Raw genomic sequence first — 14,621 nt, forward strand, 5'->3', positions numbered from 1 at the left:
AGAAAGCAGGGGGGGTGGGGGGAAGAAACTCCAAGCTATCTGGAGCAGTTGCTTTCGTTTGATGCTAATTTTCCCAGAAAAAATGCATACTGTCTGTTAGGTTTATTACACAGCTTCTTGAAAGGAAATTACTAAAACTTAAATTACTAAAACTTTAACAACAGATCACAGTTTCAGTTTATTTTTTGATTAGCCTCCTGCTTTGCACCTGTAGAACTGTAAGTGAAAACAAATACAATTAATGCTTTGATTCCGACTGCCTGATCCTATCCCCAGGGCGGGTACATACTCAAGGGACCCAACCAAAGTGTCCAAAGTTAGCACAAAACTTTTCACAGTTTTAAGGCTGTAAAAAGGTGGTGTAGATTTTGAAAGCTCAGAAAATTGCTAACGATGCTATCAAGAGGATCAGTGGTTAAATTTTTTAAAAGATATTAATCTAAAAATGGGGCTGGGCATCTGTGAGTACATTCTCTTCCAAGATCTCTGGTATGTTTTGCATCCAGTGAAGCTGGAAGTGCCACGAGGATAGCCTTTCTTTCACAGTACTCTGGCACTTCTGCTCTTTGTCCCAGCAGGGAGCAGGAAGCGCGGAGGTAAACAAAGATGAAAAACAATAACTGAAAAAAAAAAAAATAAAATAGTTACTGCAACTCCTTGTAGCTCAAAGCCAAAATGAAGTAGTTGGGGTGTGAGGTTTAACTTGCCAATAGGCAAGTAGTCTTCTGAGTCGTTTGGACTTCAGTTGCCCAGTTTATCCCTCTCTAACAGAAGCAACATTCCTTTAAAAAGTAATTGCACAACATACGCTAATATGAAAAGCCTAAAATATCACAACACAAACTTAAACCCTGTAAAATTTGCCTTTCCCCAAAATTATAACCATGCATTGTATGAACGTGTTAATGCTGGTGCTACTGTACTGCACATCATCTATTTGTTTTCTTTGTTCTTAACCCCTTTGTTCCAAAAGTCAGGATATCCTGATGCTAAGGATTCTGCAAAATAACAGTACAACAACAACAATATAATACTTTGGAAGCGCTTCGTGATTTTCAAGACGGAGCCACCCGAAAGCGTAGTATGGTCAAAATAGGGCAAGTTCTTTAAAAGCATTAGAGTTGTCTGTCTGAGGTGGGAACCTCAGGATACAGGCATGTCAAAGGATCCTCGAATAGGAGAAACGGCGCGCGGCCCCTGCTGATGTTGGCTCGAGAAGGAAAGTGGCTTGTGCACTCTGTTTTCTACATGTCGGGGTGTTCGTTAACTCTCAGTCCGTTCTCTTGGCTCCTCTTCCTCTGCGAAGGAAGATCCTGCTTGTTTGCCAGTTAATTCTTCCATCTGGAGAAAAGGCAGGATATTGAATGTAACCCGAACGTAACAAATGTATGAACTATGCCTGCTAGAAAATATCATAATGCCCACTGAAATCCTATTAAATAGGATTTTACTGAAAACTCAGTGCCGGTGCAAGAGCCCACCCTCCTCTACCTTTCTGTTTTGTCCTCTGCTCTGCAAACGAAGGGCTGAAGCACATACCAGTGCCAACTTTTGGCAGACTAAAAAGGGATAGATTGTAGAAAGGCAAAATAAAAGTTCTGAAAAGCGCAAGGCCCCTCCTGGTCGGGCATCCCAGGGAAGGGCCGGCGGCTGCTGCTGCGCTGCCCGGCCCAAGGCAGCACACAAGGCTGCGGAGCCCCTCGACGCTGCGTGAGCCAGAGAGCTTTGCCTTGTTTTTAAAGATTAGCGATGAAAAATTGTCTCCTCGCCGGCGCCCGTGAGTGATCGCTGCCACCAGGCAGTGTCCTAACGTGAACCCGCTCAGGTGGAGCTTTGCAGCCAAAGTGATGAGGACGCAGGGCAGACCTTCCCCCACCTCCCCAAAACCGTCATTTCGGCGGCTCGCTCTTTTCCGACCCGTCAAGCGCCGTCGCCGCCCCTCTCCATCCTCCCTTCGGGTGCTTTCCCTCGGGCTGGCGCCCGAAAGCAGAGCCGGGGCGGGCGGGGGGAGAGCGGACCCTCGCAGCGGGACGTGACTCGCCGCTTTTCCTCTCGGCCGAACCCCCCCACCGGCTCCCTAGCCAGCCCGGCGAGGAGGAAGGCGAGGAGGTGGGGGGGTTCCACACGGCATCACGGCGCGGATAAAGTCCAACCACCCCCACACCCCCACCCCCCTTCCCTGCCCTTCCTCCTTAGCGCACAGAGGGGCGGCTCTGCCCGCCCAGCCCCGCTGCCCCCGCACCGCCCCGCCGCCGGCAGCAGCAGCAGCAGCGGCGGCGGCGGCCCGATCCCCCGCCCCCGCCCCCGGGGCTCGGCGCTGAGTCGCGCAGGCATGAGCGGCGGCTCCGCGCCTGCCCGCCAGCCCCTTCGCCCCGGCTGCCGGCGCCTGGCGGCGGGCTGAGGGCGAGCAGAGGGGCGGCCGGTGAGCGTGGCCACCGGAGCCCGGCGCTCCTTCCTTCCTCCCCGGGCGGCGGCGGCGGCGGCGGGGCTCCCCCCCCCTCCCTCCCCCCCGCTCCCTGCGGTGGGCGGCCGGGCGCCCCCGCCCCGCTCTGGATGCCCATCGCGGCTGCTCGGGCCGGGGGGTGGCTGCGGCTCCCCGGCGGGGGGCGCGGGGCAGGATGCCGGTGCTGGAGCGCTTCTTCCCCGCGGCGGAGCCGGGCAGGCGGAGGAGGACGGGGGAAGAGCCGATGCCCTTTCCCATGGGCAGCCTGCCCGGTTATCAGCAGGGGACCCTGGCCTGGGACTTGCCCGAGATGATCAAGATGGTAAAGCTCGTTTGGAAATCCAAGGGGGAGCTCCGCGGGGCGAAGCACAGAGGGGTTTTGGAAAGCGAGGATGCCCTGGGCGGTTCGGCAGGTAGGTTTTCCCTCGTCCCCGCTGTTCGGGGGAGCCGGGAGGAGGCAAACGCCGTGGGGAGCCGGGGGTGGCGGGGAGCCCCCGTCCCGTCGTGGGACCGAGCCGCCGGGTCCCGGGGCTGCCGGCGGCGGAGCGGGGCGGGCTGGAAGGAGCGGGGCCGGGGAGCGCGGCCCGACGGGCGTCCGGGTTTAAAAAACCGTGGGTTTGGCAGCTCTCGCCCCGTCCCTCCGCGGACACACAGGGACGCGCACACGCGGGGTTTGTGCCCCATGGGGAAGCCAGGTCCGTGTGGTGATGGCGCTCTGCCGGGCGATCTTGCTGCGCGCTTTTCTAAGCGGGGGGTGATAAAAGCTCGGCTAAAAACTAGAGCAAAGTAGCTCTGCGGCTTTGAGGCTGACCTCGGCCGGAGCAGCCGGGCTCGGTGCCGGCGGGGGGGAGCCTCTCCCCGGCCCGCACGGAGCTCCGCAGCGGCGGAGGCGGCGGGAGGGGGGGTGGGGGGTGGTGGGAGGGGAAGCGGCGATGCGGGGCCGGAGAGGTGGCGGAGAGCCCCGGGGGTGGCGGCGGGGGTGGCTTTCGTCTTCTCTTTCCGCCGCCAAACTTCACCCTCGTGTTTTGAGTGCGCTTGGCTCATTTCACATGATGTTCCCGTGGTTCCCATCCGCAAAGCGGCGCGACACCCGTGTGTCGGTAGCTACCGGTATTAAAACCTTGAGACCCGTTCTGGGAGGAACGCAGCCTCATCCCACTACTTTCTCTCTGAAGGTGGTATATTGCTGGCTAAAGAGCACGTGCTTTTTTTATTAACCGTATAAATCTTGCGTGTCAGGGTTGGGTTGGTTTTTTTTTTTTATCTCGGAACTGGCTCGCAGTCGTGCAGCCATATGGCACCGTATCAAATGCTTTACTGAAGTCCGGGTTAGGCTTCTTGCATTTGCATTATGTAGAAATGAGTTGCCGTGTTAGCGTGGTACTTCTGATTAGTTGATACTGCACCTTATCCCATGCTCCGCACCGCTTCGGGTTCAAAACCTCTCGCCTCCTTCAAAACCTCTTGGCTTCTGTTGAAGTCAGGCTCGTAGGCCTATGATTATCAACTGACACTGAGACAGTCTGGTTTTATTCTGCTGTCATCGTACTACTGTGACTTAATAGACTTAATGAAACTGTGTGGCTCGTTCCTTCGGAACTCTGGATTATCTCATCACCGCAATCTGGGCACTGAACTCTTCTGGTGCCTTCAGTCTTCAAACATTATGCCTTCATCTTCCTTTATCGAGACCTATAATTTACAGTATTTTGTATCAGAATAACTTAATTCCTTACGTAGCATAACCTCTTTGCAGGTATTTCAAAATGCGTGTGTGTGTGTGTATGTATGTCTACTGCGTGTGTCACAGTGTATTTAAGCTTGAATAGCAAGTAAGTATCTGTGTATCACTTTTAGATGCCCATCAAGGTTGGCTGGTTGGTCATTGTATGTCCATTATTTCAGATGTTTGCAGTTAAACAAAGAAATGCGTGGTTCATTTCTGTTTTGAAAAAGGGAAGATAAGTTTGCAGGCTCCAAGGAAAATGTACAACCCACCACCCCATTCTTTGGGAGTCATTTCAGCTTAAAAGAATAATAAGTAAGAGTGTTGTGGATAAAGAAAGGGGAGGTCAAATTGTTCTTTAAGTTATGGGACAAATCAGTTGGGAATGTACCATAGCCAACCAGGGAGACCGAGGTTTGTGTGGTGGATGGTGAGTGTTCAGAGATGGACCCTAATCAAACAGAACTTAAGAAATACCATATTGGTTACACCTCACGTATGAGCAATAGTGGGTTTTTGGTATGCTGGTGTTGTATCTGGTGAAATTAGTTTCATTAGGTAACAAATGAGATTCGCCTTCAGATTCCTGGAGGCAACTAAAAACGTGCATGAATGTACAGAGACAGATGAGACCACTAGCAGGATATGAGTAACTTGCATTTACTCAAGTGGCTGTTACTCGTATCCTGTGAAGGGACAGTCCTCTTCATGGTGCCAGGTTCTATTTCATAAGCTCAGTTGACTTGCACCAGTACAAATCAGAGCAGAAGATGACTCCAACTCGCAATGCTTTAAATACGAATCATCAGACAGTTTGAGTGAACCAGACCTGGGTTGCTGGTTTTTCCTCCTCAGGAGCAGTCATCCTAGTAGTTTTCCCTCTTGTGGTTTCATTTTAGTCACTTGAAGTACACTGGAGTATGTGGGAAAACCAGTAAATGCTGAGATCTAGTATACTTAAATAAGTGCAAAATCAAAGAATGCAGAAATGGGAAGAAAAGATAATCATTCGGAAGGATCAGTAGTATGAGGTACTCAGCTTTGTGTTTGTATGGTGTTTTGTACACGTTTGGCTCCTTTAAAAAAAAAAATATATATATATAACTTGCATCTTATAAGAAGGCAGTACTTAATGGGAAATGAGGTTTTCTTCAGGTGAAACTAAAGCAAATAACTTCTGCTCAAGGTACTGCTAGCTAGGCAAATAAAGGTTGATTGTTCAGTAGTAGAGTTCACAGCACTTTCCACATCAAAGGCTTTTTCATTTAAATTTGTAAGTGTTCATGTGATAACTCATGTTCTGTTATCACATCCTCATGAAACTGCTTTGCTTACAGTAGAAAAGGAGGAAATAGATATGGATTCTGGAAAGAAAATGTCAGGATTTCTGCCTTGCTTGATCATGTTAATAGAGATTTAGCTAAGCAAATGGTCTGAGTGATTGCATTCAGCTTGGGGCTGGCTTTCTAGAAAGGCACAACCCTCTTAACCGTATGTAGCGAGGGGGAAGGAGAGCTGTATCTGGACATGATGTCAGTTCTGCGGATGGCAATGTCTTGGGGACCCATATAGCTGTAATTCATACCGCATTCCTCTTTCCTGAGGTAGGAGTAGAGAGCAAAGCTGTCTGTGTGTTCTGGGCTCTCAAATAAAAGAGCTATATCTGGGTCTTCTGTCTTCGTGTTTAGTGCTGAGAATAAGCTACTCAATCTCCCTGCAAAAGAAAAAAAGTGTTTGCAATACATTATGCAGCATATATTTGGGATGAACGAAGAACCCAGACCTCACAAAGACTGCCTGCCTGAGGTTTCCAGTGATTTTGTTTTCCTTCCAAAGCAGCAAAGTTCACATCTTGAGCCCTTTCTTATTGCTGCACTCCTTTTTAAAGTTAGTATCAATTAAGACTGCAGACCTTTCTCCTGCTCCTGGCCTGCTGTTGCTTAGTAACTCTTTTTTTTTTTTTTTTTTTTTTTTCTGTTTCAATCCCTGACCAAATCAGCACAAAACTGTGGTTTGGTGAAGACTCCCTCCGGCTGCGCCAGAAGCCGTTTCACGTACTCAAACTGGCCATGTGATAGTGAAAAAAAAGTGCAATATTGCAACGTAATTAATACAAAAAGTGTTGGGTGGGAAATGGGCATAATTTAGTTTCATTCCTTACAGGGTTTCAAGCAGACTATTTGCAAGCCAGCGCTTTTCACTTGAATAAAATAACAGCATGTGTTGATATTACTGCAATTGAATTATTCAAATAATTCTCAACCGAAGCCATGTTGATCTCTAGGAGGGAACTGTCTGACCCTTTCTTATCACCCTCTCCTGGAGTTCAGCAGCAGCTTTGCAAATTAAACAAAACCTGATCAGGTAACGGGGGCCAGGTCTGCCTCCAAGCGTCGTCCTCCTGAGCATTAGCAACCCCCTAAATTTACAGTGATCATCCCGGAGAACTCCAGTGAGACCTTCTGTACTGTTTGACTCTTGCACATGTGCAGACACACAAGACTTTCAGAGAAGGTGCAGTGGTGCTTGGAATTATCAAGGTCCTTTGAGACGCGGGTCTCTGTGGGTTTTTTGAAATAACTCTGAATATTTTTTTCCACCTATTCTCCTTCTGTCTGTAGATGTTTTCTCAGAAATGTAGGTTCTGATTCATGCATGCATCACGCTCATTGTTAACTGATGAGTCCCTTTGCCACGAGGAGGAAAAACAAGCAGTACCACACATTGCTCCTGTTTCAGTTTGCTGCCGGGAAAATTTCCCCCAATTATCGGTGTGTCCGTTTACTTCTCCTGTTCAATCAACTGTCTCTTTTCCAACTCAGTCATTTATTCAAACTTCTTGCCGTCGTCCAAACTGACCTCGCTCTTTCAAACCTTACAGCTGCATGCTGAGCCGTCTTGTGATACACGTGTTAGAGAGGTCAGAGTTAAATCATCCGTCTGCTTCTTCAGTGGTTGCTTGAAGGTCTTCCCTAAAGTTATTTACAAGACCTCCCACAGACTCAGTTCTTCCATGATATTCAAGGAAACCATGCCTTCTACTTCATTTCTCTTACGTGATGAACAGCTTTCATCATGCTGTTCAGTAGCTTTGCTGCATATGTTAAAATGAGCTTCATGCTTCCCCTTCCCATCATTACTTATAGAATCACAGAATGATTTGGGTCAGAAGGGACCTTTAAAGATCATCTAGTCCGACCCCCTTGCCATAGGCGGGGACATCTTTCACTATCTTTTCACTTTCACTAGAGCAGGTTGCTCAAAGCTCCATCCAGCCTGGCCTTGAACCCCTCCAGGGATGGGGCATCCACAGCTTCTCTGGGCAACGTGTTTCAGTGTGTACTTGCTGAATCGTATTTAGTTGTGACGCCTTGAAACCCATGCATGCTTTTGTAGTTCCACCGCAGTAATTAATAACCATAAAAAGCTTAAAATCTGAATCTGTGGAGTACTGAGAACCAAATGGGGTGTTGGCTAACAGCTTAGAAAGCTCATCGTTTTGTGTAGTTGAGGTTGAGCGTGTGGGTGCCGCAGATGTAGATCCCAGCAATAAATAAAACAGAGGAGCTATCAAATGGCATCATCTTAGCATCTGACCAGTATCTTGTGTTATTCCTTAGATTGAGAACAGCTTCATTTGTGTCCTACTGAGATGCATGGCAGGCAGAAGGGCAGCTTGCTCTATCTTCCCCTTTCCCTGTCCTTTTGAGACTTGTTAAACTCATTACACTTACTAGGGACAAAGAATGTGAATTTAATAGTATCAGGGCTACCTGTGGCAACCTTGATTGCTCTCTGACTGTTGTGTTGAAACTCCAGCCCCCCTGAGACCAGAAAATATGGTTTTCTGTATTGGGAAGAGCTGGTTAAATCAGTGGAAGTGTGTGAGATGGTCTCATTAAGAACAGTGAAATTGGATTGCATGCGCTACCACTTCTGCAGTGTGCGTGTGTAGACCAAGTGATAAAAGACTTAGAATTCAGACCACATCTATAAGTAGTGCTGTTCAAACAACTCTACTGGCTGAACACAGGTTAGTAATACACGTGACTTGGAGTTATTTCTTTCTCAAAGACTTTACGAATTAGAGAATTGGCTTCAGAAATCCAAAAAATCCTTTTGAGACATGAAATGATGGTCACTGTTCGAATTCTGGTCCTTTTTTTAGCACCTAACTCTTCAGGAGTGTTTTCAAAATGTAGTGTAGAAGGAGAAGTTGATCCAATATTTGGTTTTGAATGTGTCAAAACGAGCTGATGTGTTTGTCAACCAAACTCAATGTTTATTTTAGGGGTGAAAATTTTCACTCAACTCTACCTTTTAAGTGTTTAGCCACTCCCTCCTACTGCATTCTTATGTAAATTTTCTGTTGGGGATTTGTTAGGGGTTTGGGGTATTTGGAAATAAGAGGTAGAGCAGGGATAAACGTTAGAGAACAATTTATCTGAAAATCTCAACAATTTCTGAATGGTCTTCCAAGCTCAGCCTTGCTGGCATGGGTTTTTTTTTTTGTTTGTTTGCTTTATTGTGAATGTTGGAAAACAACATTTGTTTGCAGAAATACTTGGAGAAGCTCTTCCAGCAGCTGCTCAACTACGTACAGCCACAACAGAAAGAAAAAAGATTGCACTATGGAGTTACGACTTCAGGATAAAGTCAGCAGATAAAATGTCATTGCCCGGGTTGGGTGTTGGCCAGAATGCAGAAGGTGATGCTGCTGGTGTGCTGGGAAAGACAGAGGTTTTATTGATGTGTCGATTCAGTGACAAATCAGCAGTCTGATAAAAACTACAAACAGAAAGAGAGCAAATTCTGGTGAGTTGTAAAATGGTGGCGAGATCTGTTGCTTTCAGTGACGCTCTTCTAAATATCAGGAGCCAAGGATGTGGCTTTATATATAAAAATAGTGTTTCTAAAGGAAGAGCTACTGTGCTCTTACACAAACAGGCTTTTTGATGAGGTTTTTTATATGCTTGTTTGTTTCTTTAAGGTTAAAGCTGATAGTTTTCTTTTATCTTTGCTAAATTGACTCTTAAGTGCTTTATACTCTGTGAAGAATTAAACTGATAAACGGCTACCAATAGAAAGCAGTAGTGACATTAGCCAGGCCTGCCTGGTGGTGATAGTTTTCTGTATAGCTTAAATGTAATGTTTAAAATGCACTGTGGGAGGCTTGATACTGCATTTAACTTTCAACGCTCCTAAAGCAGGAGTGGAGCATCATATGCGATGTGTTTGCTATTTCATCGCTCCTTCATAACAAACTTACAGCTTGTGGTCCATCATACTTCTTAAAAGTGTTTGCTTGGAGACATGCGTCCCAGACAGCTTTCCGTAGTCCGGCTTGATGAAGTGTAAGTTTGGCTTTCCAGGCAACACAAGGAGAAGGGTGGCCGTGTCACCATTTTGTCCACTGTCATCTATTCTGACCCCCTCCCCAGAGCTTTGCTTTCAGAATATACTAAATCGTGTGACTTACGATTGATCGCACGCTGCTTAACTGCTCTCACGTTTCCAAGGGGCATCTTTACAAAAGAGGCAAATTTGCGTGAATCGGAGTCGTGCTGCAGGAACTCCCCGTGTCAGCTTCTTTAGGTGGACTGAAAAAACTCAATTAACCTCAGGCTGCTTTTCAGAGCAATCACAGAATCATAGAATTGTCTGGGTTGGAAGGGACCAACTAGATCATCTAGTCCAACCATCAACCTGACTCTGATAAAAAAACCATCACTAAACCATGTCACTAAGCACTATGTCAACCCGCCTTTTAAATACCTCCAGGGACGGTGCCTAAACCGCTTTCCTGGGCAGCCCATTCCAAGGCTTAATGACCCTTTCAGTGTCAAAATTCTTCCTGATATCCAATCTGAATCTCCTCTGGTGCAACTTAAGGCCATTTTCTCTTGTCCCGTCACCTGTTCCTTGGGAGAAGAGACCGACCCCCACCTCTCTACAACCTCCTTTCAGGGAGTTGTAGAGAGCGAGAAGGTCTCCCCTCAGCCTCCTTTTCTCCAGGCTGAACACCCCCAGCTCCCTTGGACTCTCCTCATAAGACTTTTGCTCCAGACCCCTCAGTGTCTCAGCTCCGTTGCCCTTCTCTGGACATGCTCCAGCACCTCAATGTCTTTTTTGTGGTAAGGGGCCCAAACCTGGACACAGCACTCGAGGTGGGTCCCAATTATGCACCCTGTTCTGGCCAGGATGCTGTAAAACGTGCTGGTCCTCCTGTCTTCCCTTGTCTGGGCTAAAAAGTGCAAATACTTAAAAGAAACCCTCTTGAGACTTCCAGCTTGAAACATGCTTTGACATTTGTTAAAAACTTTTTGTAAGTCATCCCAACCTTGTTCAAAAAGACCATTTTATCTGCTTAATTATGGGACAAATTAGAGTAACTTTTAAGTACTTGAGTGGTTCTTGGTGTAGACTTGCAAACCCCAGACAAAAATGTCTCAGCTCTTCGTTTACGTCAGGTTGCAACATAAAATTTCTTCTGTCGCTGTTGTGGCTACAGACACACACAGTCTGTATCATAGAAGGCATAAATCCTTATTAACCTGGATAAATGCTGGATAAAGCATTTTTTTGGCTCTTCTGTGGACAGCCAACTGTGGTTTTCTCTCTTCCCTCCTAAAATCACTGTAAGGTCATACAAGTTCCTTGTCTTAACCTGTCACCTGCTAGGAAGAGGCATCATCCTGTGAAAGTTCCTGATGCTGCAGAGCTGAACGTAGCGTGGTCTAAGGTGAAACACCTTAGGAAGGTCAGACACAACAAGAGTTTAGCAGACTCATCGTCGAGAGTATTGCTGTCAGGTCTGCCCCTGGTTGCAGTAGCAGTAAAGAGACAAAACCCTTCCGTTGCCCTTTGAGCAGAATATCCTGAAATTCTTGTATCCTCCAGAGTTCTCTCAGAAATTGAGATTTTCTTGAATGGGTGAGCAGAGGTTGCTGGTGATCCCCATGAGTGTTGCCCGGTGGGAGCGCTCCCCGAGGCTGGGGAGCCAAGGACCTGGTTCAAGTTGCCCTGAAGCCACGGGCAAGAATGGACTTTGTTCTAAACCGGGATGCTCAGTGGTACTTCTGGGTGAAACCCTGTGGAAGGCGTGCTTTTAAGTATCTCTTTGTACACGGGGGGCCATTTGGAGAAATTGCTGTAAACTTCCCCAGCTCTGATCCCTTCTGAAAGGGAAGCGTGTAAAGCTCCGCTTCCCTTGGGAGAGCACAAAATCCTTTCCTCTGTAGCCAGCTCCGGCTTGTGTGGAGCTAATGCCCTTCAAATATCATTATCTCAGTGTTTTCCTGCTATCCCTGACCTAAGAGAAGGGCAAAGAATTAACTCTAAGGCCTCCTTAGCAGATGCTCTGTGCAGGTGCGGTTAGAGATGGAGCGGTGCCCTGGAGGGTTTTCGGGACGCACTGTGCTGTGGCGGGCATTGCTCCATTCCCCATTGCTTAAGCACCACCTTGAGATTGAATGTTTTGTTTTCAGCTGCTGGAATTAACAGACCAGCCAGAATAACTCTCAACTAAGAACTACACAGTAGGTGTTGGAACACGGCTCTTGGAAGTTAAATTGTAAAGTAGGTTCATCAAAGTAGAAGGAATTAGTTTTAAGCTCGGTGGAGCTATGTTCCAAAATAGTCAAAAACTAGCGTGTTGCACAGATGTGCCGGGTGAATATTCAATTAAAAATCCTACGGAACAATTGGAAAATGCAGGCACAGAACATTTATTAAGCCATCAAAGCTTTGACAGGTGCAGAAAACACCTTGAGTACGCAGTCCACCAGTCTGCTTTTAAGAGCTTGTTAGCCAAGTTCTTCCTTGTCTAATAAGAAGCGCTTCTCCGAACAAGCTTTCCGTTAATTAAGGTTAGCAGCAGTTAGTCCTTGGGGGGTTATCTGTGCATGTGTCTTGATTATCAGGAGACCTGGTTCAGTGAAGCACCCAGGTGCTTATCCAAATAGCGGTGCCTTCCAAACTTTGCTTATCCAAACATCTTCCAAAGAGTTCAATGTGTGCAAAAACTTAAGCTGGAAATCTCGTAATTACAGGCTTTCATGGAAGATATCTTATTTCCTGCTTCCAGCCTGAGTGGATATACTGCAGGAACAGCTGTCTTCACAGTAATTCGGCAATCGCGTTTCTGATTCCAAATGGAACTGGGAGAATAAAGGGGCGGGAGAGACCGGGCTCCTGTGAAACGCCGAAAAGAGTGATTTGATTCAGCCTGGGCTGTGCCGGCAGGTTTGTCTCATTAGAAGAAGGGGGCGGGGAGGGAAGAATCCTGTACGCCTCGCTTGCAGATTGCTCCGGCGATTCGGACGATGTTCAGGCACATTAACAGCGAGAAACGGAAAACGGCGTGTGAGGGATTCTGAACTTTATACGTGCTGCGCAGCGACTACAACTTGCTTTCTCTTCTTCCTGGAAGCACTAGCGAGCATACGCTTCATGCTCTCATTTGGGAACGAAAGCTAACTGAATAAATTAGTACTGGCAATAGCTCAGGGCCTTTTTCTGAACTCCAGTTCAGAGTGTGTATCAGAGGTGTGTTGGCTTTGCGTGACCACGGGAAAGACTAAGCGGAGAAGGATTTACTGCAGAGCTGAGAACTGCAGCCCGAAAATGGCAGAGGAGCAAGGCGTTTAGGCGAGACAGTGTCAGCACAAGGCGGCCAAGCGAGGTCAGCTCGAACATCCTGCCTCGAGTCAGCAAGCTGAAAGCTCTGGGGAAAGCAGAGCAGCAAGGAACAGCAGGCACGAGGAGGAGACGAGCAAAGGGCAGGGGCTGGAAGGAGAGAAGAAGAACTTCTTTAGCGCTGTTCAGTGCATGAGCGTGTCTCACTTAAATTTCATCCCGAGTTCCCTCCTTATCGGTCACGAATAAGGCAACAATCACAGCTGCGTATCAGCACTGGCAGAGCTTTTTCTCCACCTTTTTTCTTCCTCTCAAATAGTCCTGCTCTCTTACTGGAAACCATAATTGCAGCTGTGGACCAAGGGCATGGTGACACAGATGAGCTGGGCTCGATGGCAGTTGTGCGTTGACTCTCAGAGATTTTTTTTCTTTCTTTTTTTTAAGGAGCATCTCGTGAATTGTGAATTATCAGCTTTTTCTACCTTCGTGCATCTCAGCCAAAGTGACAGGAAATAGCAAGGGCAGCAGCTCAAGTTATGGCAGTGTGGGGGCTCATGGTGAAGACCGGCTGCAGGCCTGAGGGTAGAGAAGCTAAGCTGTTGCAGGACTTGGGGAGCTCAGCTTCATGAGTAATGAGTAGGTTTCGGTATGAGATCTTCTGTTTCTTTCTCAACACTAGTTAACTTACCCACAGTAGAAGTGAAAGGGATAGTAGGACTTAACTGGCTAGTGCAGATAACATACTGCCTGCAAGGTAAAAGTGCAGCAAATAATATTAAGTAGCTCTAGATATTAGATATTAAGAGAGAGGTGTGCTTAAAGACCCTATTTTGCCTGGGGAGAAATTAAGAGAATTAGGAGGAAGGGATTTTCCTGTCTTAACTAGAACAGAGTGTGTTGACTGGGTGGTCTGCATGGCTTAGCCACCTGGCGTACTCATGAGAAATGTATGATCTTTGACAAGATTTCACAGGTCCTTGGTAGGACCTGGATGCTCAGATCTTCACTAATAATTAGATCTGAAGTCCTGGTTAATTAAGGTACAAGTCTGACTGTGTCTAAGAAGCTACCTGATTAATGTCAAATAAATGCTTAAGTTACCTACAGAATCCAGTGTTCTGGCTTTCTGGGTTGTAAGGATGGGATCTGTAAAATGTGATCATCTACTGAAGGTGCGTAGTCATTAAATCATAATTACATCAAAGAGATGGAATTCTGAATAAAGTTATAATCTCTAACTAAGCAGATTCTGCAAGCTCATTTAATTTCCCAGTAGAAAAGCTATAGAATAGATCTTCCCTTCCCCCATTGCCAGCAATGCACATCATTAAATATGTACTTAGTAGCTGGCAAAACAGACTAAAACTTAAACTAACTTTGCTAATAATGGGCTGGAATTCTCATAATGAAAATGCAAGGTACCTTATTTAAATGTTGGCCCCTTGACAGAATCTGCAACACAAGCCTCACAAGACTGTCACTAATCTTTTTGTAGGTGCCCTGTAGCCAAAAATGTGCTGATGTCTGGCTTTGCACAGACTGGAGACCTGGGAGATTATATGTTTTGAATAGGATCAAATGACTGGAAGGGGAAAGCACTCTATACTTAGCTGTCTTGTCATACAGACAGAAAAATGTTTTGCATGTGACCTTGTTAACAGCGTGAGTTAAGAGAGTTAAGAGCAACATTACAAAGTAGAGGCAGAGCTACTGAAGCTTAGATCATAATTGAGAATCTGTGTTTTTTTCTGGTCATCTGCTGAACCCCCCCGCCCCCCGTGCTCTCCCATTTAGACTTAGTGACTTCCATTTTCA

The 14,621-nt window shown here is 46.8% G+C and overlaps 1 protein-coding gene across 3 annotated transcripts in view; it reads left to right on the top strand.

Annotated features, from left to right (window-relative positions):
* The window catches only part of PDE7B (phosphodiesterase 7B), a 186,320-nt gene that overhangs the window by 95,999 nt on the left and 75,700 nt on the right, over nucleotides 1-14,621 (top strand). The window contains exon 1 of one of the 3 annotated variants that reach the window (XM_074163772.1): nucleotides 2,558-2,856. The exons of 1 other annotated variant lie outside the window; for it this stretch is intronic. In XM_074163772.1, the coding sequence (XP_074019873.1) occupies nucleotides 2,619-2,856 (238 nt within the window). In that variant the 5' untranslated portion in view covers nucleotides 2,558-2,618. Of the gene's footprint in view, nucleotides 1-2,557; nucleotides 2,857-14,621 lie in introns of those variants that run through there. One more of the 3 variants, XM_074163787.1, reaches the window with a different exon arrangement.

This window comes from Numenius arquata, chromosome 2, assembly GCF_964106895.1.
Source record: "Numenius arquata chromosome 2, bNumArq3.hap1.1, whole genome shotgun sequence".
In the NCBI taxonomy this organism is placed as follows: Eukaryota; Metazoa; Chordata; class Aves; order Charadriiformes; family Scolopacidae; genus Numenius; species Numenius arquata.